Source organism: Brugia malayi, assembly GCF_000002995.4.
Source record: "Brugia malayi strain FR3 genome assembly, contig: Bm_v4_ChrX_scaffold_001, whole genome shotgun sequence".
Taxonomy (NCBI): domain Eukaryota; kingdom Metazoa; phylum Nematoda; class Chromadorea; order Rhabditida; family Onchocercidae; genus Brugia; species Brugia malayi.
In genome coordinates, this window is record NW_025062479.1 from 23,613,849 (window position 1) to 23,629,287 (window position 15,439).

The 15,439-nt window shown below is 22.3% G+C and overlaps 1 protein-coding gene across 1 annotated transcript; it reads left to right on the forward strand.

The window, feature by feature from the left end:
• Positions 1-1,598: 1,598 nt before the first annotated feature.
• Bma-folt-1.2 (Uncharacterized protein) lies at positions 1,599-14,243 on the forward strand (the record flags this gene model as incomplete). Its single annotated transcript, XM_043075916.1, has 14 exons — positions 1,599-1,787; positions 2,032-2,170; positions 3,451-3,632; positions 4,117-4,292; positions 5,818-5,968; positions 6,100-6,190; positions 6,455-6,647; positions 7,008-7,149; positions 11,739-11,897; positions 12,214-12,361; positions 12,705-12,819; positions 13,042-13,167; positions 13,435-13,644; positions 14,090-14,243. 14 exons carry the CDS (start codon positions 1,599-1,601, stop codon positions 14,241-14,243), a joined length of 2,175 nt encoding a protein of 724 aa, XP_042931850.1.
• Between the last annotated feature and the right edge of the window lie 1,196 nt (positions 14,244-15,439).

Sequence of the window (15,439 nt, forward strand, 5' to 3'; positions counted from 1 at the left end):
CTAATATTGCATTTCATATTACTGATAAGATAATAGTGATAAGAATTTCATAAGAATTATAAATTTAATCAAACTAATAAACTTAATTCCTATTTATATCGTAAATATTGTATGTTTACAAATTTTTTAACTAATTGTTGTATTTGTCAAATTTTTATGAAAAATTTTTCACCATTTTATAAATTAACATAAATTAATAATTATGCTTGATATTATTATCAATAATCATCTATGTACTTATATATTAGTTTTATTAAATAATATATAAATTATGAATTAATTATATTTATATATTAAAAAAAAAAAAACAAAATCTAAAAATAAATTGAAAACATCTTTTCTTTACATTTTACATTTCACTCTGTTTTTGTTTTTTTTTTTTCGCTTTTTTTTTTTTGTAAACAACATTTACTGAAAATTACACCTCAACAAAACTGTCTGTCATCATCAAATCATCAAAAAGTAAAATAGTCCATCCATTGTTAATAATAATCTTTTAAAATTCTTGTTTTGATATATTATAATAGTTCTCTCTCTCTCTCCCTCTCTCCCTCTCTCTCTCTCTTTTTCTTCATTCTCGCATTACATTTCCTCTTTCTAATTTTTCATCAATTCTTTGCTGTCTCTTCACTAATATATCATTATTTTTTAATTCTTTCTGATGTATACTTACTTACTAACTAACTAACTTCATTCTGTTTAGAGAATAACTTGTAAACAACATTTATTGTTATTATTACTTGTTGGAACATTTTTATCACTTGGCTTTTTTCTTTTTTTTTCATGAAAATTTAAATTAGGTATGGCTATTGGAAAATTTCTACTTGGCTTTTTTTTCATGAAATTAGATGTGGCTAAGCGCAGTTTGTTATATTAGATATGGCCAAGCGCAGTTTTTTTGTATTTGATATGGCCAAGTGCGGTATGTTATACTGAATATGGCCAAGCGTGGTATGTTATTTTGGTTATGGCCAAGCGTAGTATGTTGTATTTGATATAGCCAAGCTTAGTATGTTATATTAGATATAGCCAAGCGTCATATGTTATATTAGATATAGCCAAGCGTAGTATGTTATATTTGATATGGCCATGCGTAGTTTTTCGTATTAGATATGGCCAAGCGTGGTATGTTATTTTGGTTATGGCCAAGCGTAGTATGCTATATTGGATATAGCCAAAGTATGGTATAATTGTAATTTATTGTTAAAGAGAAAAATATCGGTTGTTGTTATATTATGTGATGTTATCAGAATTGAATTCGATCATATTCAGACTATCAAATTGTCTTCTCACTAAGTTAGCTTTATCTCTTCTAAATTTAGCCTTCTTTCTTACTCGAATATCTTACTTAAACTTCATTTTGTATTGTTTGACTAACTTGATTATTACATCGTTGTCAAAGAACCAATCAATCAATCAATCTTTGTTTTTTTTCCTTTTCTTATCTCTTTCTGTTTTTGTTTTTTAACTAATTTCTCAAAACTTTGTTTTTTTTCTTTTTTTTTTTTGAATTAAATAAAGATATGATAAATGATTTTATAAACATTTTGCTGTTTAATTATTTGATATTCTAATTTTTCAGATTTATTATCGGTTGAATGATAATGAATGAAATGCATTGGAAAGCTACAACAATTCTTATATGTGCATATGGAATAGTGAAAGAATTTCGGCCAGCAACACCTTTCCTTACACCGTACCTCGTTTCATCTTTCAAAAATTTCACTGATGTTGAATTGTACAGTGAAATTTATCCATTCTGGACATATTCATATTTATTTTTTTTAGTATGTTTTCTTTTTTTTTTTTTTTTCAACAATTTCTAAGTCTTTCAAATTTGAATTGATTGAATTATTATTATTATTATTATTATTATTATTATTTCATTCTAAATTTAAATTCTTTTCCTTTCAGTTATTATGATTAGCATCCAACATTAATAATTCAATGTGTATAATTCAACATTCAAAAAGAAAAAAAAAAGTGTAAAATGTAGAAGAAAGAAATGCTTTAATATTTGTTATTTTACAGGTGCCAATATTTTTTTTAACTGATATTTTACGATATAAACCGATTATTGTATTAGAAGCTCTTAGCTTGTTTGGTACTTGGGCGCTACTTTTATGGGGTAAAACGATATGGCATATGCAAATTATGCAAATCTTATTCGGTATATTATTTTTACAATTGTATTAAATATAATTGAATTAACAATTTGTTTCTTTCAATTAATTTATTGGAAAATTTCAAGACAGGATGACTCGATTAATGACATTTGTTTGTCTTCTTCTTAATATTCTCATCTTTCTTATTTGTTTGCTCTCATAACTTTACTAAATAATTTAGCTTCATTGATAACATTGCCACGAATGAAGTCGTTTAATAAATGAAAATTTTAGCAGTATTTACAAAAAAAACATAGAAATCTAGAAACATTGAAATAAAGAATCTAATTATTGCTATATCTAGTTGCTACTATATTCGTAAGTTTAATTGCTACTGTATTCGTAAGTCTAATTGCTACTGTATTCGTAAGTCCAATTGCTACAGTATTCGTAAGTCTAGTTACTACTGTATTCATATGTCTAATTACCATTGTATTCGTAAGTCTAATTGCTACTGTATTCGTAAGTCTAGTTGCTACTGTGTTCGTAAGTCTAGTTACCGCTGTATTGCTACTGTATTCGTAAGTCTAATTGCTACTGTATTCGTAAGTCTAGTTGCTACTGTGTTCGTAAGTCTAGTTACCGCTGTATTCATATGTCTAATTACCATTGTATTCGTAAGTCTAATTGCTACAGTATTCGTAAGTCTAGTTGCTACTGTATTCGTATGTCTAATTGCTACTGTATTCGTAAGTCTAGTTGCTATGTTTTCGTATGTCTAATTGCTACTGTATTCGTAAGTCTAATTACTACTGTATCCGTAGAGCGATTGGACTGCCATTGTGACCTTATTCAATTGGTCCACCACCTGCTGAGATATAATTCTTAATTTTATGGCTGACTGTATTCAATAAATCGCTGATTTATTTGTACCATTTGTTGATGGACATATAACAGTTCATAAATTAACCGTACTATAATAACTGATCCAAAAAAAAAAAGAAAATCTTTCTGAAATAATCATTTACTGCGTAAATAAATAAAAATAATATAAATTAATTAAATAGTAAAATATAAAAAAAAAAAAAACATTCAATTTACATCATCCGATAAATATTTCTAAGCTGAAAAATTCATCTGAAGCAAAATTTTATCTTTTATTTAATGATCATTCATTTATCCATAAATCAGATCATAAATACATTTATTTAAAAAACCTTAATTATTCTCTTATGCATTCTTATTTCTTTTATTACTTAAAATACCATTTCCATTATAAGCTTATTATATGCAGCAAATATTATTTCCAATTATCAAAAATTAGAATTCATTCTTTTATTTATAGGTTTATCATCAGCTGCTGAAATAGCTTATTATTCGTATATGTATGCTGTAGTTAATCAAAAATATTATAAACTTATCACATCATATATACGAGCTGCTGCTTTGGTTGGCAAATTTTTTGCTTTTGGTTTTGCTCAATTTCTTATATCATTTGAATATGGTTCATATCTTCTTTTAAATCAGGTGAATAATTAATTCCCTTTAATTTACTGTTTAATTCTTTCTCTTATACATTCTCATTTTTTTTTTTTTTTTTTTTTTTTTTTTCATTAAAAAATTTATCTTTTCCATTTTTTAAGGTGTAAAACTTCAGCATTTTGTGTATAAGTATTTCTAATTTAACATGATTTTAATTTTGCTTTAAACTTAATATTATTTTTTTTTTATTATTACTAAATCTTTTACTTAGAATCTTTTGCATTATTTCGAATACACAAAAAGAAAAAAAAAATGTAACAAATTAAAATACGAAGTAGTATTCAATTATGAAAATCATAATTTATGTTACTGAATTTAGATATATCTCCTACTGCATACGACACTTATGAGATATTAAATTTAGATGGAAAATTTGAATTATCTCATTTATTCTTGAAATATTTTAAGATAAGTTGTTGTTAGATAAAAGTATATGTATTTTTGATCAATTAAATAATTAATTTTACAGATATCATTTGGTGCAGTTTGTATAGTTCTTGGAATTGCTGCTATTCTACCATCAATACCATCTAAGATAGCTAATAATAAAGTTGTTGAAAGTGTTGACGATACACCTAAACTTTCTCATATTCCAACAAATTATGAAGAAGGATCACGAAATGATCAACGAAATTTTGAAGAGAGGTAATAGCATTGAGAAGATTTACCCATCATTTTACACATCATATTGAAGAAAGGTAATAACATTAAGAAGATTTACCCATCATTTTACATATCATATTGAAGAAAGGTAATAACATTAAGAAGATTTACCCATCATTTTACATATCATATTGAAGAAAGGTAATAGCATTGAGAAGATTTACCCATCATTTTACATATCATATTGAAGAAAGGTAATAACATTAAGAAGATTTACCCATCATTTTACATATCATATTGAAGAAAGGTAATAGCATTGAGAAGATTTACCCATCATTTTACACATCATATTGAAGAAAGGTAATAACATTAAGAAGATTTACCCATCATTTTACATATCATATTGAAGAAAGGTAATAGCATTGAGAAGATTTACCCATCATTTTACACATCATATTGAAGAAAGGTAATAACATTAAGAAGATTTACCCATCATTTTACATATCATATTGAAGAAAGGTAATAGCATTGAGAAGATTTACCCATCATTTTACACATCATATTGAAGAAAGGTAATAACATTAAGAAGATTTACCCATCATTTTACATATCATATTGAAGAAAGGTAATAGCATTGAGAAGATTTACCCATCATTTTACACATCATATTGAAGAAAGGTAATAACATTAAGAAGATTTACCCATCATTTTACATATCATATTGAAGAAAGGTAATAGCATTGAGAAGATTTACCCATCATTTTACACATCATATTGAAGAAAGGTAATAACATTAAGAAGATTTACCCATCATTTTACATATCATATTGAAGAAAGGTAATAGCATTGAGAAGATTTACCCATCATTTTACATATCATATTGAAGAAAGGTAATAACATTAAGAAGATTTACCCATCATTTTACATATCATATTGAAGAAAGGTAATAGCATTGAGAAGATTTACCCATCATTTTACACATCATATTGAAGAAAGGTAATAACATTAAGAAGATTTACCCATCATTTTACATATCATATTGAAGAAAGGTAATAGCATTGAGAAGATTTACCCATCATTTTACACATCATATTGAAGAAAGGTAATAGCATTGAGAAGATTTACCCATCATTTTACACATCATATTGAAGAAAGGTAATAACATTAAGAAGATTTACCCATCATTTTACATATCATATTGAAGAAAGGTAATAGCATTGAGAAGATTTACCCATCATTTTACACATCATATTGAAGAAAGGTAATAACATTAAGAAGATTTACCCATCATTTTACATATCATATTGAAGAAAGGTAATAGCATTGAGAAGATTTACCCATCATTTTACACATCATATTGAAGAAAGGTAATAACATTAAGAAGATTTACCCATCATTTTACATATCATAATTTATCTTACCTTTTTGCTACTTAACTTTTACTTATTTTTAGTCTAATATTTTTTCTTTTTATAGCTAATTTTAATAGTATTTCGAAAATTGTTTCTTCTTTTTTTTTTTTTTTTTAGGTATTCTTTTTTTATTCATTTTATTTGAATTCTTTCAGAACAGCTTTAAGTACTAATGCACCAAATGTTGATCATGGAATAGTTGCCTATTTTCGCTCCATTTGGTATCATTTTAAAATTTTCAAACGAGATAAGATTGTCCTAAAATGGAGCATTTGGTGGGCATTAACTAGCTGTGGTGTTTTTCAGGTTATTTTCTTTTTGTTGTTTTTGTTTATTTATTTGTTTGTTTGTTTGTTATTTTATTGTATTCATTGTTTTAGAAAGAGTCGAAATACTTTTTTTTTTTTTTTTGAATTTTGTTGAAATTTTAATTTAAGGTTATGAACTATGTACAAACATTATGGGCTACAATGCAAACATCTTCTGATATTTATAATGGTATTACTGAATGTGCTAATACTTTTATTGGTATATTTTAAAAAAAAAATTTTTTTTAATCTTTTATTCATACTTTCTCTATTGGTAATTCATTAGAGTAAATTAGACTGTTTAGCTATTGGATGATAATAATAAGCCAGAAGGAAAATTTAACTTTTTTATCAGGATAGATTAGTTTAACCGTTTTTTTTTTTTTTTTTTTTATATATTATTTGCAAAAAAAAAAAAAATTTTTTTTTCTAGATTTATTGAAAAATTTTAAATAATTTTCAATTTATTGAATTTTATTGATAGGAGCATTTATAAGTTTTTTGGTACAATATATGAACGTGAATTGGTCAAAACGAGGTGAACACGTACTGCTAATAACGTCAGCGTTTATTGCTATTCTACTTATTATTATGTCTCAAATAGAAATTGTCTACGTAACTTACGTGTTATATGTTATTGTGATAACCATTTATAATTTACTGATAACGGTTGCAAGGTTAATTTTTATTACTTTATCATTATGAAGAAATTGATAATATCAATTATTAAATTTAATCTTCTTTACCTCTAGATAAATCACAAAATATTTGCTTTAATTTGTTATTTATTAAATTATGCATCATAATTTATTTTCAGGTAGATTTATTTAAACTTTCGATCATATATGTATCAAACTTATATTACACTTATCATTTTCAGTTAACAATTTGATTAATTTGATAAAATAAAAAAATATTCGAAGCCAGATTATAGTTCAGAATTTTCCAAAATTGCTTTAATTTCAAAATTGCTTCAAATGTAATTTTATAAATATGTTTAAATCACACATTTATTTTTTTTTTTTTTTTGAATTTAGTGTGAATATAGCAATGCAATTAGATTCTGCAAGTTATGGTTTAGTATTTGGTTGGAATACATTTTTAGCATTATTATTACAAACTATTCTTACATTTGCAGTAGCGGATAAACATGGTTTCTCGTTATCAATTCGAACTCAGGTTTATTTTTTATTTTAATTAAATTTTTAATTTCATTATTGATTAATAGCATGACAATCAACAATTCTAATATTAATTAATCCAGTCAAAAAGTTTTCTAATATGTTAATTAATCAAAAAAAAAAACAAAAAAGTAAATTAATTTAATCAAAAATAGTTAGAATATTCTTTAGTTGTGAATAAGAGAACAAAGATATTATTTAAGGAATGAAAACTTTTGAATTCTTTTTCTTTTTGAAATGAATACAAAATAGATAAGTAATAAAGTGGAATAAATTAATTTATTTGTTATAAAAATAAGCTTTTTTTTTTAATATTTAATTAATTTAATTATTAAATTATAACAAATATATGAAATTTATTGCAGTTTTTTGTTTATGGTTATTATTTTGCTCTGGTTTCTATTATGTTTGCTGTGATACTTGGCTACAAATTTATGAATTATTTATTTTGTCATCATCGTTCAATGTCTGAACCAATATCCACCACTACTGCTCATCATCATCATCATACAACTACTCTCTAATATTTATTTTATTCATTTTAAAAAGTATGTAAAATTTTTCTCTTAAATAGATTATAAGTTGAAAAATGAGAAGAAGAAGAAGAGGAAGAGAAAGAGAAAAAGAAAAAATTGTAAATTATTAATAGATGAAGAAATTATACTCTCTAATATTTATTTTATTCATTTTAAAAAGTATGTAAAATTTTTCTCTTAAATAGATTATAAGTTGAAAAATGAGAAGAAGAAGAAGAGGAAGAGGAAGAGAAAAGAAAAATTGTAAATTATTAATAGATGAAGAAATTATACTCTCTAATATTTATTTTATTCATTTTAAAAAGTATGTAAAATTTTTCTCTTAAATAGATTATAAGTTGAAAAATGAGAAGAAGAAGAAGAGGAAGAGAAAGAGAAAAAGAAAAAATTGTAAATTATTAATAGATGAAGAAATTATACTCTCTAATATTTATTTTATTCATTTTAAAAAGTATGTAAAATTTTTCTCTTAAATAGATTATAAGTTGAAAAATGAGAAGAAGAAGAAGAGGAAGAGAAAGAGAAAAAGAAAAAATTATAAATTATTAATAGATGAAGAAATTATACTCTCTAATATTTATTTTATTCATTTTAAAAAGTATGTAAAATTTTTCTCTTAAATAGATTATAAGTTGAAAAATGAGAAGAAGAAGAAGAGGAAGAGGAAGAGAAAAAGAAAAAATTGTAAATTATTGATAGATGAAGAAATTATATTTGTAAATATTAATATGATTCTAGTTAATTACTAATCAAACATTTGTTTGTTGTAAAATTGTGATATGTTGATTAGAAGAATTGATTTAAATGATAATTTTAGTCATATGAATAAGGTGTACAGGGATTATTTGATGTATAATTTTGATTAAATAAAATGGAAAATTATATGTTAGATTAAACTTCAACAAAAAAAAAAAAAAAAAAAACATTAGCAAGATTGCTTCTATTTTTAGTAATGTTTAATTATTAGATTTAAAATTTATATTGATAAGAAACGAAAGTGATGAATGAATATTTCTGATTGTTTTTGCTAATTTTAATATTCTTGCATGATTAATATTTTAAAGTATTTTGAAGTAAAAATATTTTAAAGTATATCTCGAGTAAATCCTGAATACCTCATTTCTGTTGTGGTTATTTAATAATGTTTAAAATTGCAATAATACTTTTTTTGTTAAATGTAGAATTTTGTATTTATCATTTATTTGCTATTCTTTAGTAAGTTTGATAATGTAAAATTGTTTACAAATGTTGCCAGTATTGTTAATAGCAATAAAAATAATATTTGATCAAATCAATTTCACATTCGCATATATATTATTCTAAATTAAGGACTTAATTTTTGATTAACCAAGATTTTTGATAATGATAATATAATAGTGATAATAATGATAATAATAATGTATTTTTGTTTTTTGTTTTTTTTTTTTTTTTAAAAAAAATTTTTTTTACAGTATTTATTTATTTTATTGTAGAAGTAAATCATTTCTTATATTCATTTTAAACTTACTTGTGCATCTTATTATCGTAATAAATTAATATTTTAAAGGATTTAATGTCTAGAGGGAAGTTATTTCAAGTTTTTTAACTATTTTCTATTTTACAAAAATTACAAGACAAGAAAAACTATTTTGCAAAAAAGAAATATCCTTTATAGTAATCATCAGAAGAGAGAATTGCATAATTCTCAAGGAAATGATAAATTAAATCAATAAAATGATAAATTAAATCAAGAAAATGATAAATTAAATCAAGAAAATGATAAATTAAATCAAGAAAATGATAAATTAAATCAATAAAATGATAAAATAAATCAGGAAATGATAAATTAAATCAAGAAAGTGGTAAATTAAATTGAATTATCTTTTACACACATAGTACAAATTGCTTTGAAATTACTGATAGATTGAACTAAAGTTAGTTTATTTTTTTTTTTATAAATATTACCAAATCCCAATATCATTATCATCCATTGCTTTCTTCCCGGCATTTATCATTTTTATTTCTCTTCAAATGATAAATTGATGATAAGAAATGATAACTTTTCAAAGTCTGAAATTCTCGCCAAGTTTGGAGGAACAAAAAAAGCATTTTTGAAATAATTCTTTTTTTTTTTTGTTGAAATTTCAATATTTCAATTTCACTAATATCAATGAATAAGTAATTAATAATTTTTAATCCAATCAAAATTTCAATTTCACCATAAAATGATAATAACAAATAAATTTACAGCGTTACTTTTAATTACTGATAACAGTTACTGATAACATCAACTCAAATTTTATTGTTTATAATATGACCTTAATGCCAAGTATATAGCATATCAGTTCGAGCATATATATCATTGCTTTTAATTACTGATAACATCAACACAAATTTTATTGTTTATAATTTGACCTTAATTCTGAGTATATGGTTAAATTAATGACCTTGATAAATTCCTATCTAATCATTCGTTGAAACTATCAATGAAATTTACACTTCCTTTTCGAGTGATAAAGTGTAAATTTAATAGGATAAAAGATATGAAATATTTTCCTCGAAATTGAATGAATATTTTTTCAATTTTTTCTAATTTTACAATTTTATATAAAATATAAACGAATGAGAATTAATCAATCAATTATAAACAATTACAATTATTTTTAAATTTGAAAATTTTCAAATTTAAAAAGAAAAACAAAAATATTTTATCCAATCATAAATATTTTTATTATTTCTTTATAAATATTATAATATTAGATGCAATCGTCTTATTTCATTTTTTTTTTTTTTGAATTCTTTTTTGTTTCTAAATTGAAATTTGAAAATTTTTTTCTTCTGAAATTTCTATACAATTTTTGAATAATATTCAATTGTTAAAAAAAAAAAAAAAGTTAATATAATAATGAATTCAAAATGAATTATTTTATTTATTGCACAATTTTTGATAAAATTTATTCAATAATTACAGATAAAAATGATTGCAATAATGAAATTGTTAAAATTTAAATGGTATTATATTCTTTATTACTTTATTTTATGTCTTTTACATGATAAATATTTATTAAGTTATAATGGATTATTTGGCATAAATAAATATAAGGGAGCATTTGATACAAATACTTTTCGTTATAATTACATTTTAAAACGCGTAAGTTTCATTTTTTTTTCTCTCTCTCTCTTTTTTTTTACTTTTTACTTTTAATTAATCGATTAAAAATTAATAATTAATACTTAATGTTTTACTTTTTACTTTTAATTAGTCAATCAAAAATTAATAATTAACATCTAATGTTTTCTTTCTTACTGTTAATTAATCGATTGAAAATTAATAATTAACATTTAATGTTTTATTTCTTACTCTTAATTAATCGTTTGAAAATTAGTAATTAACATTTAATGTTTTATTTCTTACTCTTAATTATTCGATTGAAAATTGATGATTAACACCTAATGATAGTTAGAATAAGAAATGATTAGGCTGAATAAAGTTGAATAAATGAATTAAATTAATTAACAATTAGATGATAAGAGGACAAACATATTGATTTTGCTAGAAATTATCAAAAACTTTTTCATTAGTCAACGAGAAGGTTAGATAAATTTGATTGAAATTTCAAATGATGTCACAGATATATTTTCTAGTAATAATACATGTGACATGCGACATGTTTGAATTAAACATAAAAGTGTTTGCAATTAAAAATAAAAATATGAAATATAGATAGCACTTATAAACTATAAAATTATTGATAAGATTGATAAGTTAAGCAAATTGTTAAATAATTTTTAAAAAATTTGCTTAATATCAGAGAATTTCTTTTAATTGATTTTATTTCAGTTTTTATCAGAAATTGATGATATTCCTGCAATTTTAATGTTTAATATCGTAAGTATCATTTATTGTATAATAAATTAGGAGTAATATTTTATAATATATTTTATAATTTAGTAATAATATTTTATAATAAATTTGCTTGTATATAATAATTATAATTAGTAATAATAATAATAATACTAATGATAATCGTAATAATAATAATGATGATTGATTATTAATTAATTCGTTTAGCATTCATTAAATTTAACTTTAAATTGGTTATGCAATGTGGCCAATTTTCCAAATGTTCATCGAAGGCTTCTAATATTTGCATTTGATCGTTTAACTTATAGCACAATTCGGACAATATGGCCAGAAATTAAAGTTATCTTTTGGCCATTACCACAAATGGTAAAGTATATTTGGCAAACATTTATTATTCATTGGTTTATATTTTTAATTTACCATAATTTTTTATTACTTTTTTTTTAAAAAAATTTCAAAAAAAAAAAAAAAAAAAAAAAAAAAAAAAATTTTTTAAAAAAAAAAAAAAAAAAAAAATTTGATTGTACAGAAAAATTGAAAATTAAATGATTAATTAAGAAGAAAAAAAAAAGGTAAAATTGAGGAATTTTGAAATAAAAAATAAAAAAAAGATTGTGAAAATTTATTTTACATTATCCGGTGCTATCCGGTGTTATCCGGTTTTTCTTTTTTTCGTTTTTAGCATTTACCATTTCAAAAAGGCAATGATCGTTATCAAATGTTACAATATTTTCGTGCAAAATTATGCACATATTTGGCTAGCATTAATCGTGATTTCTGGATGATTCAAGCAGATACTTATTGGCGTAAAAATTTATTCGAAATTATAAGTATGTTAAAGTTAATCTATTATTATAGATAATAATAAAAAGTAATTTCTATATATGATAATTAATAATAATAGATGTGACATAATTTTCTATTAATTTTATTAATCTAAATTTTAAATCAAAAATAATTTTCTATTGTTTTGATTAATTCTTAATTTTAATGAGTGAAAATAAAAAAATTAAACTTTGAAATAAGATTGAATTGGTATTTATGATAGGTTTTTTTTTTAATTTTACAATAATAATTAGCATAAGTAATTAATAAATGATTTTATCAAATAGTTAGAAAAATTAAATTGATAAAATTTTTATTCATTTTTATTTCTTCTTCATTTCAAAACAGATACACGTCAGATGTTAGATTTAAATGGAAATTTACTTTTTGATCAGGAAGGTGACAGAGGATTATTGGCTAAAATGATTGCTGGTGGTTATTTTTTTGTTAAAGCAGGCATCAAGTTAGCTTTTATTTATTTATTTATTTGTTTATTTCTTTTTTTTTTAAATACAAAAATAGATTTATGTATTACTATTCAATTCATTGCTATTACTAATATATGAGTGTTTGAAATTGAATTTAAATGAAATATTTGAAATGTTAAAAGAAATAAGTTTAAATTTGAGAAATTTCTAACCAAAATAAAAACAAAAATAAAACGAATAATTCATTATCATTTAAGATCAGAATGCTTTTTTAAAGAACTTTCAAGACAATTGGAAAATTATTATGCTACAGATAATAATATTATGGGAGCATTGTGTTTTACAAAATATTGTAGTAATCAATGTGCATTCATACCTTACAGGTAAATAAATTTTTTAAATGAATAAGATTAACAATCATCTCTTAGTTGAAATTTGATTTACAAAATTATTAATTTTTAGAAATACATCTCAAAGATATATTATTTGATCGCAATTTCTAGCATAATTTAACTTTTCTAAACTTATTTTTTTTACTAATTTTTTATTTTTTATAAATTTTTATAAAACTTATAACTTTTCTTTTTAAATTTATGATTAGAAAAAAACTTTTTTATGATAATATTCCAATTTTTTTTCTTTTTTTTCAGTTTAATTAGTAACTGGCGATGGCATTGGAGTAACAAAACATATATTCCAGCATTACTCCAATTTGATGGTGGTTCAAGTTCAAAACAAAAACTTGATAATATGAAAAATCTTGGAGCAGAATTTGTTAATATTACCAAAATTAGGCAATATTATCAAGCAAAATGCTTTATGCATAAGATAATAACACCAGAAAATGCCATACCGGAATGGTCAATCTTTTTTGTTTTTTACTTTTGGTTTTCTTTTTTCCATAATTTAAATTTTAATATTACTCTTCAAAAAAAAAAATTTTTTTTCATGAATTAAATTTTGTGCCAATAGCAAGAGAAGACAACCAGCCAGAATGATGTGTTATATTTAATATACTATAATGATGTAGTTGAAAAAAGCTAGAAAGAAATATTAAACAATAATTGTAAATGAGTACTGTAAAAGTACTGTAGAATTTTTATATTGCTGTAGAAAAGGGTACTGTATTTTTTACTAGTACTGTAAAATTTTTAATTCCATTTTCATGCCATTAAGTTTCATTCTACAAAATGGCTATTCCTTTTATAAAATTTGACATGCATATATAAATCGTTGAAAAAAAAAAATGATATGAATTAAATTATATTAAATTATTTATTTATTTTTTTTATTAAAAATTTGCAGGCGTTTGAAAGCAGAAGAAACTGATATCACGAAAAAACAACAATTAATCGTTTTTATTCATCAAATTTGTGAATGGTTAAATGAAAAAATACCAAAATTTGATTATATTTTACATGTGTACATATTTCCTTACTATTCTTACTATATTTTATAAAAGATTTTTTTTTTTAATAAATAAAAAATTAAGCTCTTAAAGATTTAAATGATATATAATGTTTACCATTAAATCATTTATTGCATTAATTAACAATTCCGGAGAAAGAGAAGATATTTTTAAAGATTAAAGTTTTTTCTCTAATTCAATTTGATCTTAAACCTCTGATCTTTACCGTATTTTTCTTTTGTGTACTGATGAATTAGCCGAAAGATATGAATGAAATGCTTTTTATTTTATAAATAAATTTTTTTTTTCTTTAATTGAAAATATTGAAATTAATTTTCAGTATTATAATTTAAAAAGATTATCTAATTAACAACTGGAATAAATGCAAGAGGATCGTATCACATTCAAATCTTCATTCATAATTTTGAAATTTTATTTTTATTATGCTAAAAAAGAAAAATGACATGCAATTTATAAATTATAAATGATAAAAAAATATTTTCTCTTCCTAAATAAACCGTTAAATTAACATTTTCTCTCTTTAACAATTTGTTAATAAAATGAAGTGATTTAATTTATGAAATGATTCATATTATTAAATGAAATGATCCGTTTTCGAGATCGTCACTAATTTATCAAATCATCCATATTCGAGATCGTAGCCAACTTGTGCTTTATGCTCTTTGGTTTCCTATAATAAAATTATACTTAGTTTGTGCTTAACAATTGCTTTTTTTATAAATAAAGAAACTGGACATTTACAATAATTTCATTGAGTTTGTTTTAAAAATTCAGGATGAAATACATTAATGTAACTAATTGCATCTTTCAGCTTTTCACAGAGTTTAAACTTTATAAAAAAAAAAAAAGAAAAAAATATGCATAATTTAGTTATCAGATATGAATATAAATGAAATTTACTGTTATAGCATTCATTTGTTAATATTATTTCAAGTTGAGTGGTTACCTTAAGTAATAATTAAGTAATAATTAACTAAAAGGTAAATTATTAAAATGGAATGGTAAAAATCGTAATCCAAGAAGAGTTGTCATCAAATTCATTCCATTGCAATTTATAATTTGTGAAAATTGTTTTCAAAATAAAAAATCATATGAGCAAATTAGATGATAATTGACAAGAAAGAAGCATGTTTCCAGAAATAAATGATGAATATTTATTTTTTTTTAAAAAAAAAAAAGGTGAATTGATTGTTAATGGAAGGATCTTAAAATTGATAAAATTAGTT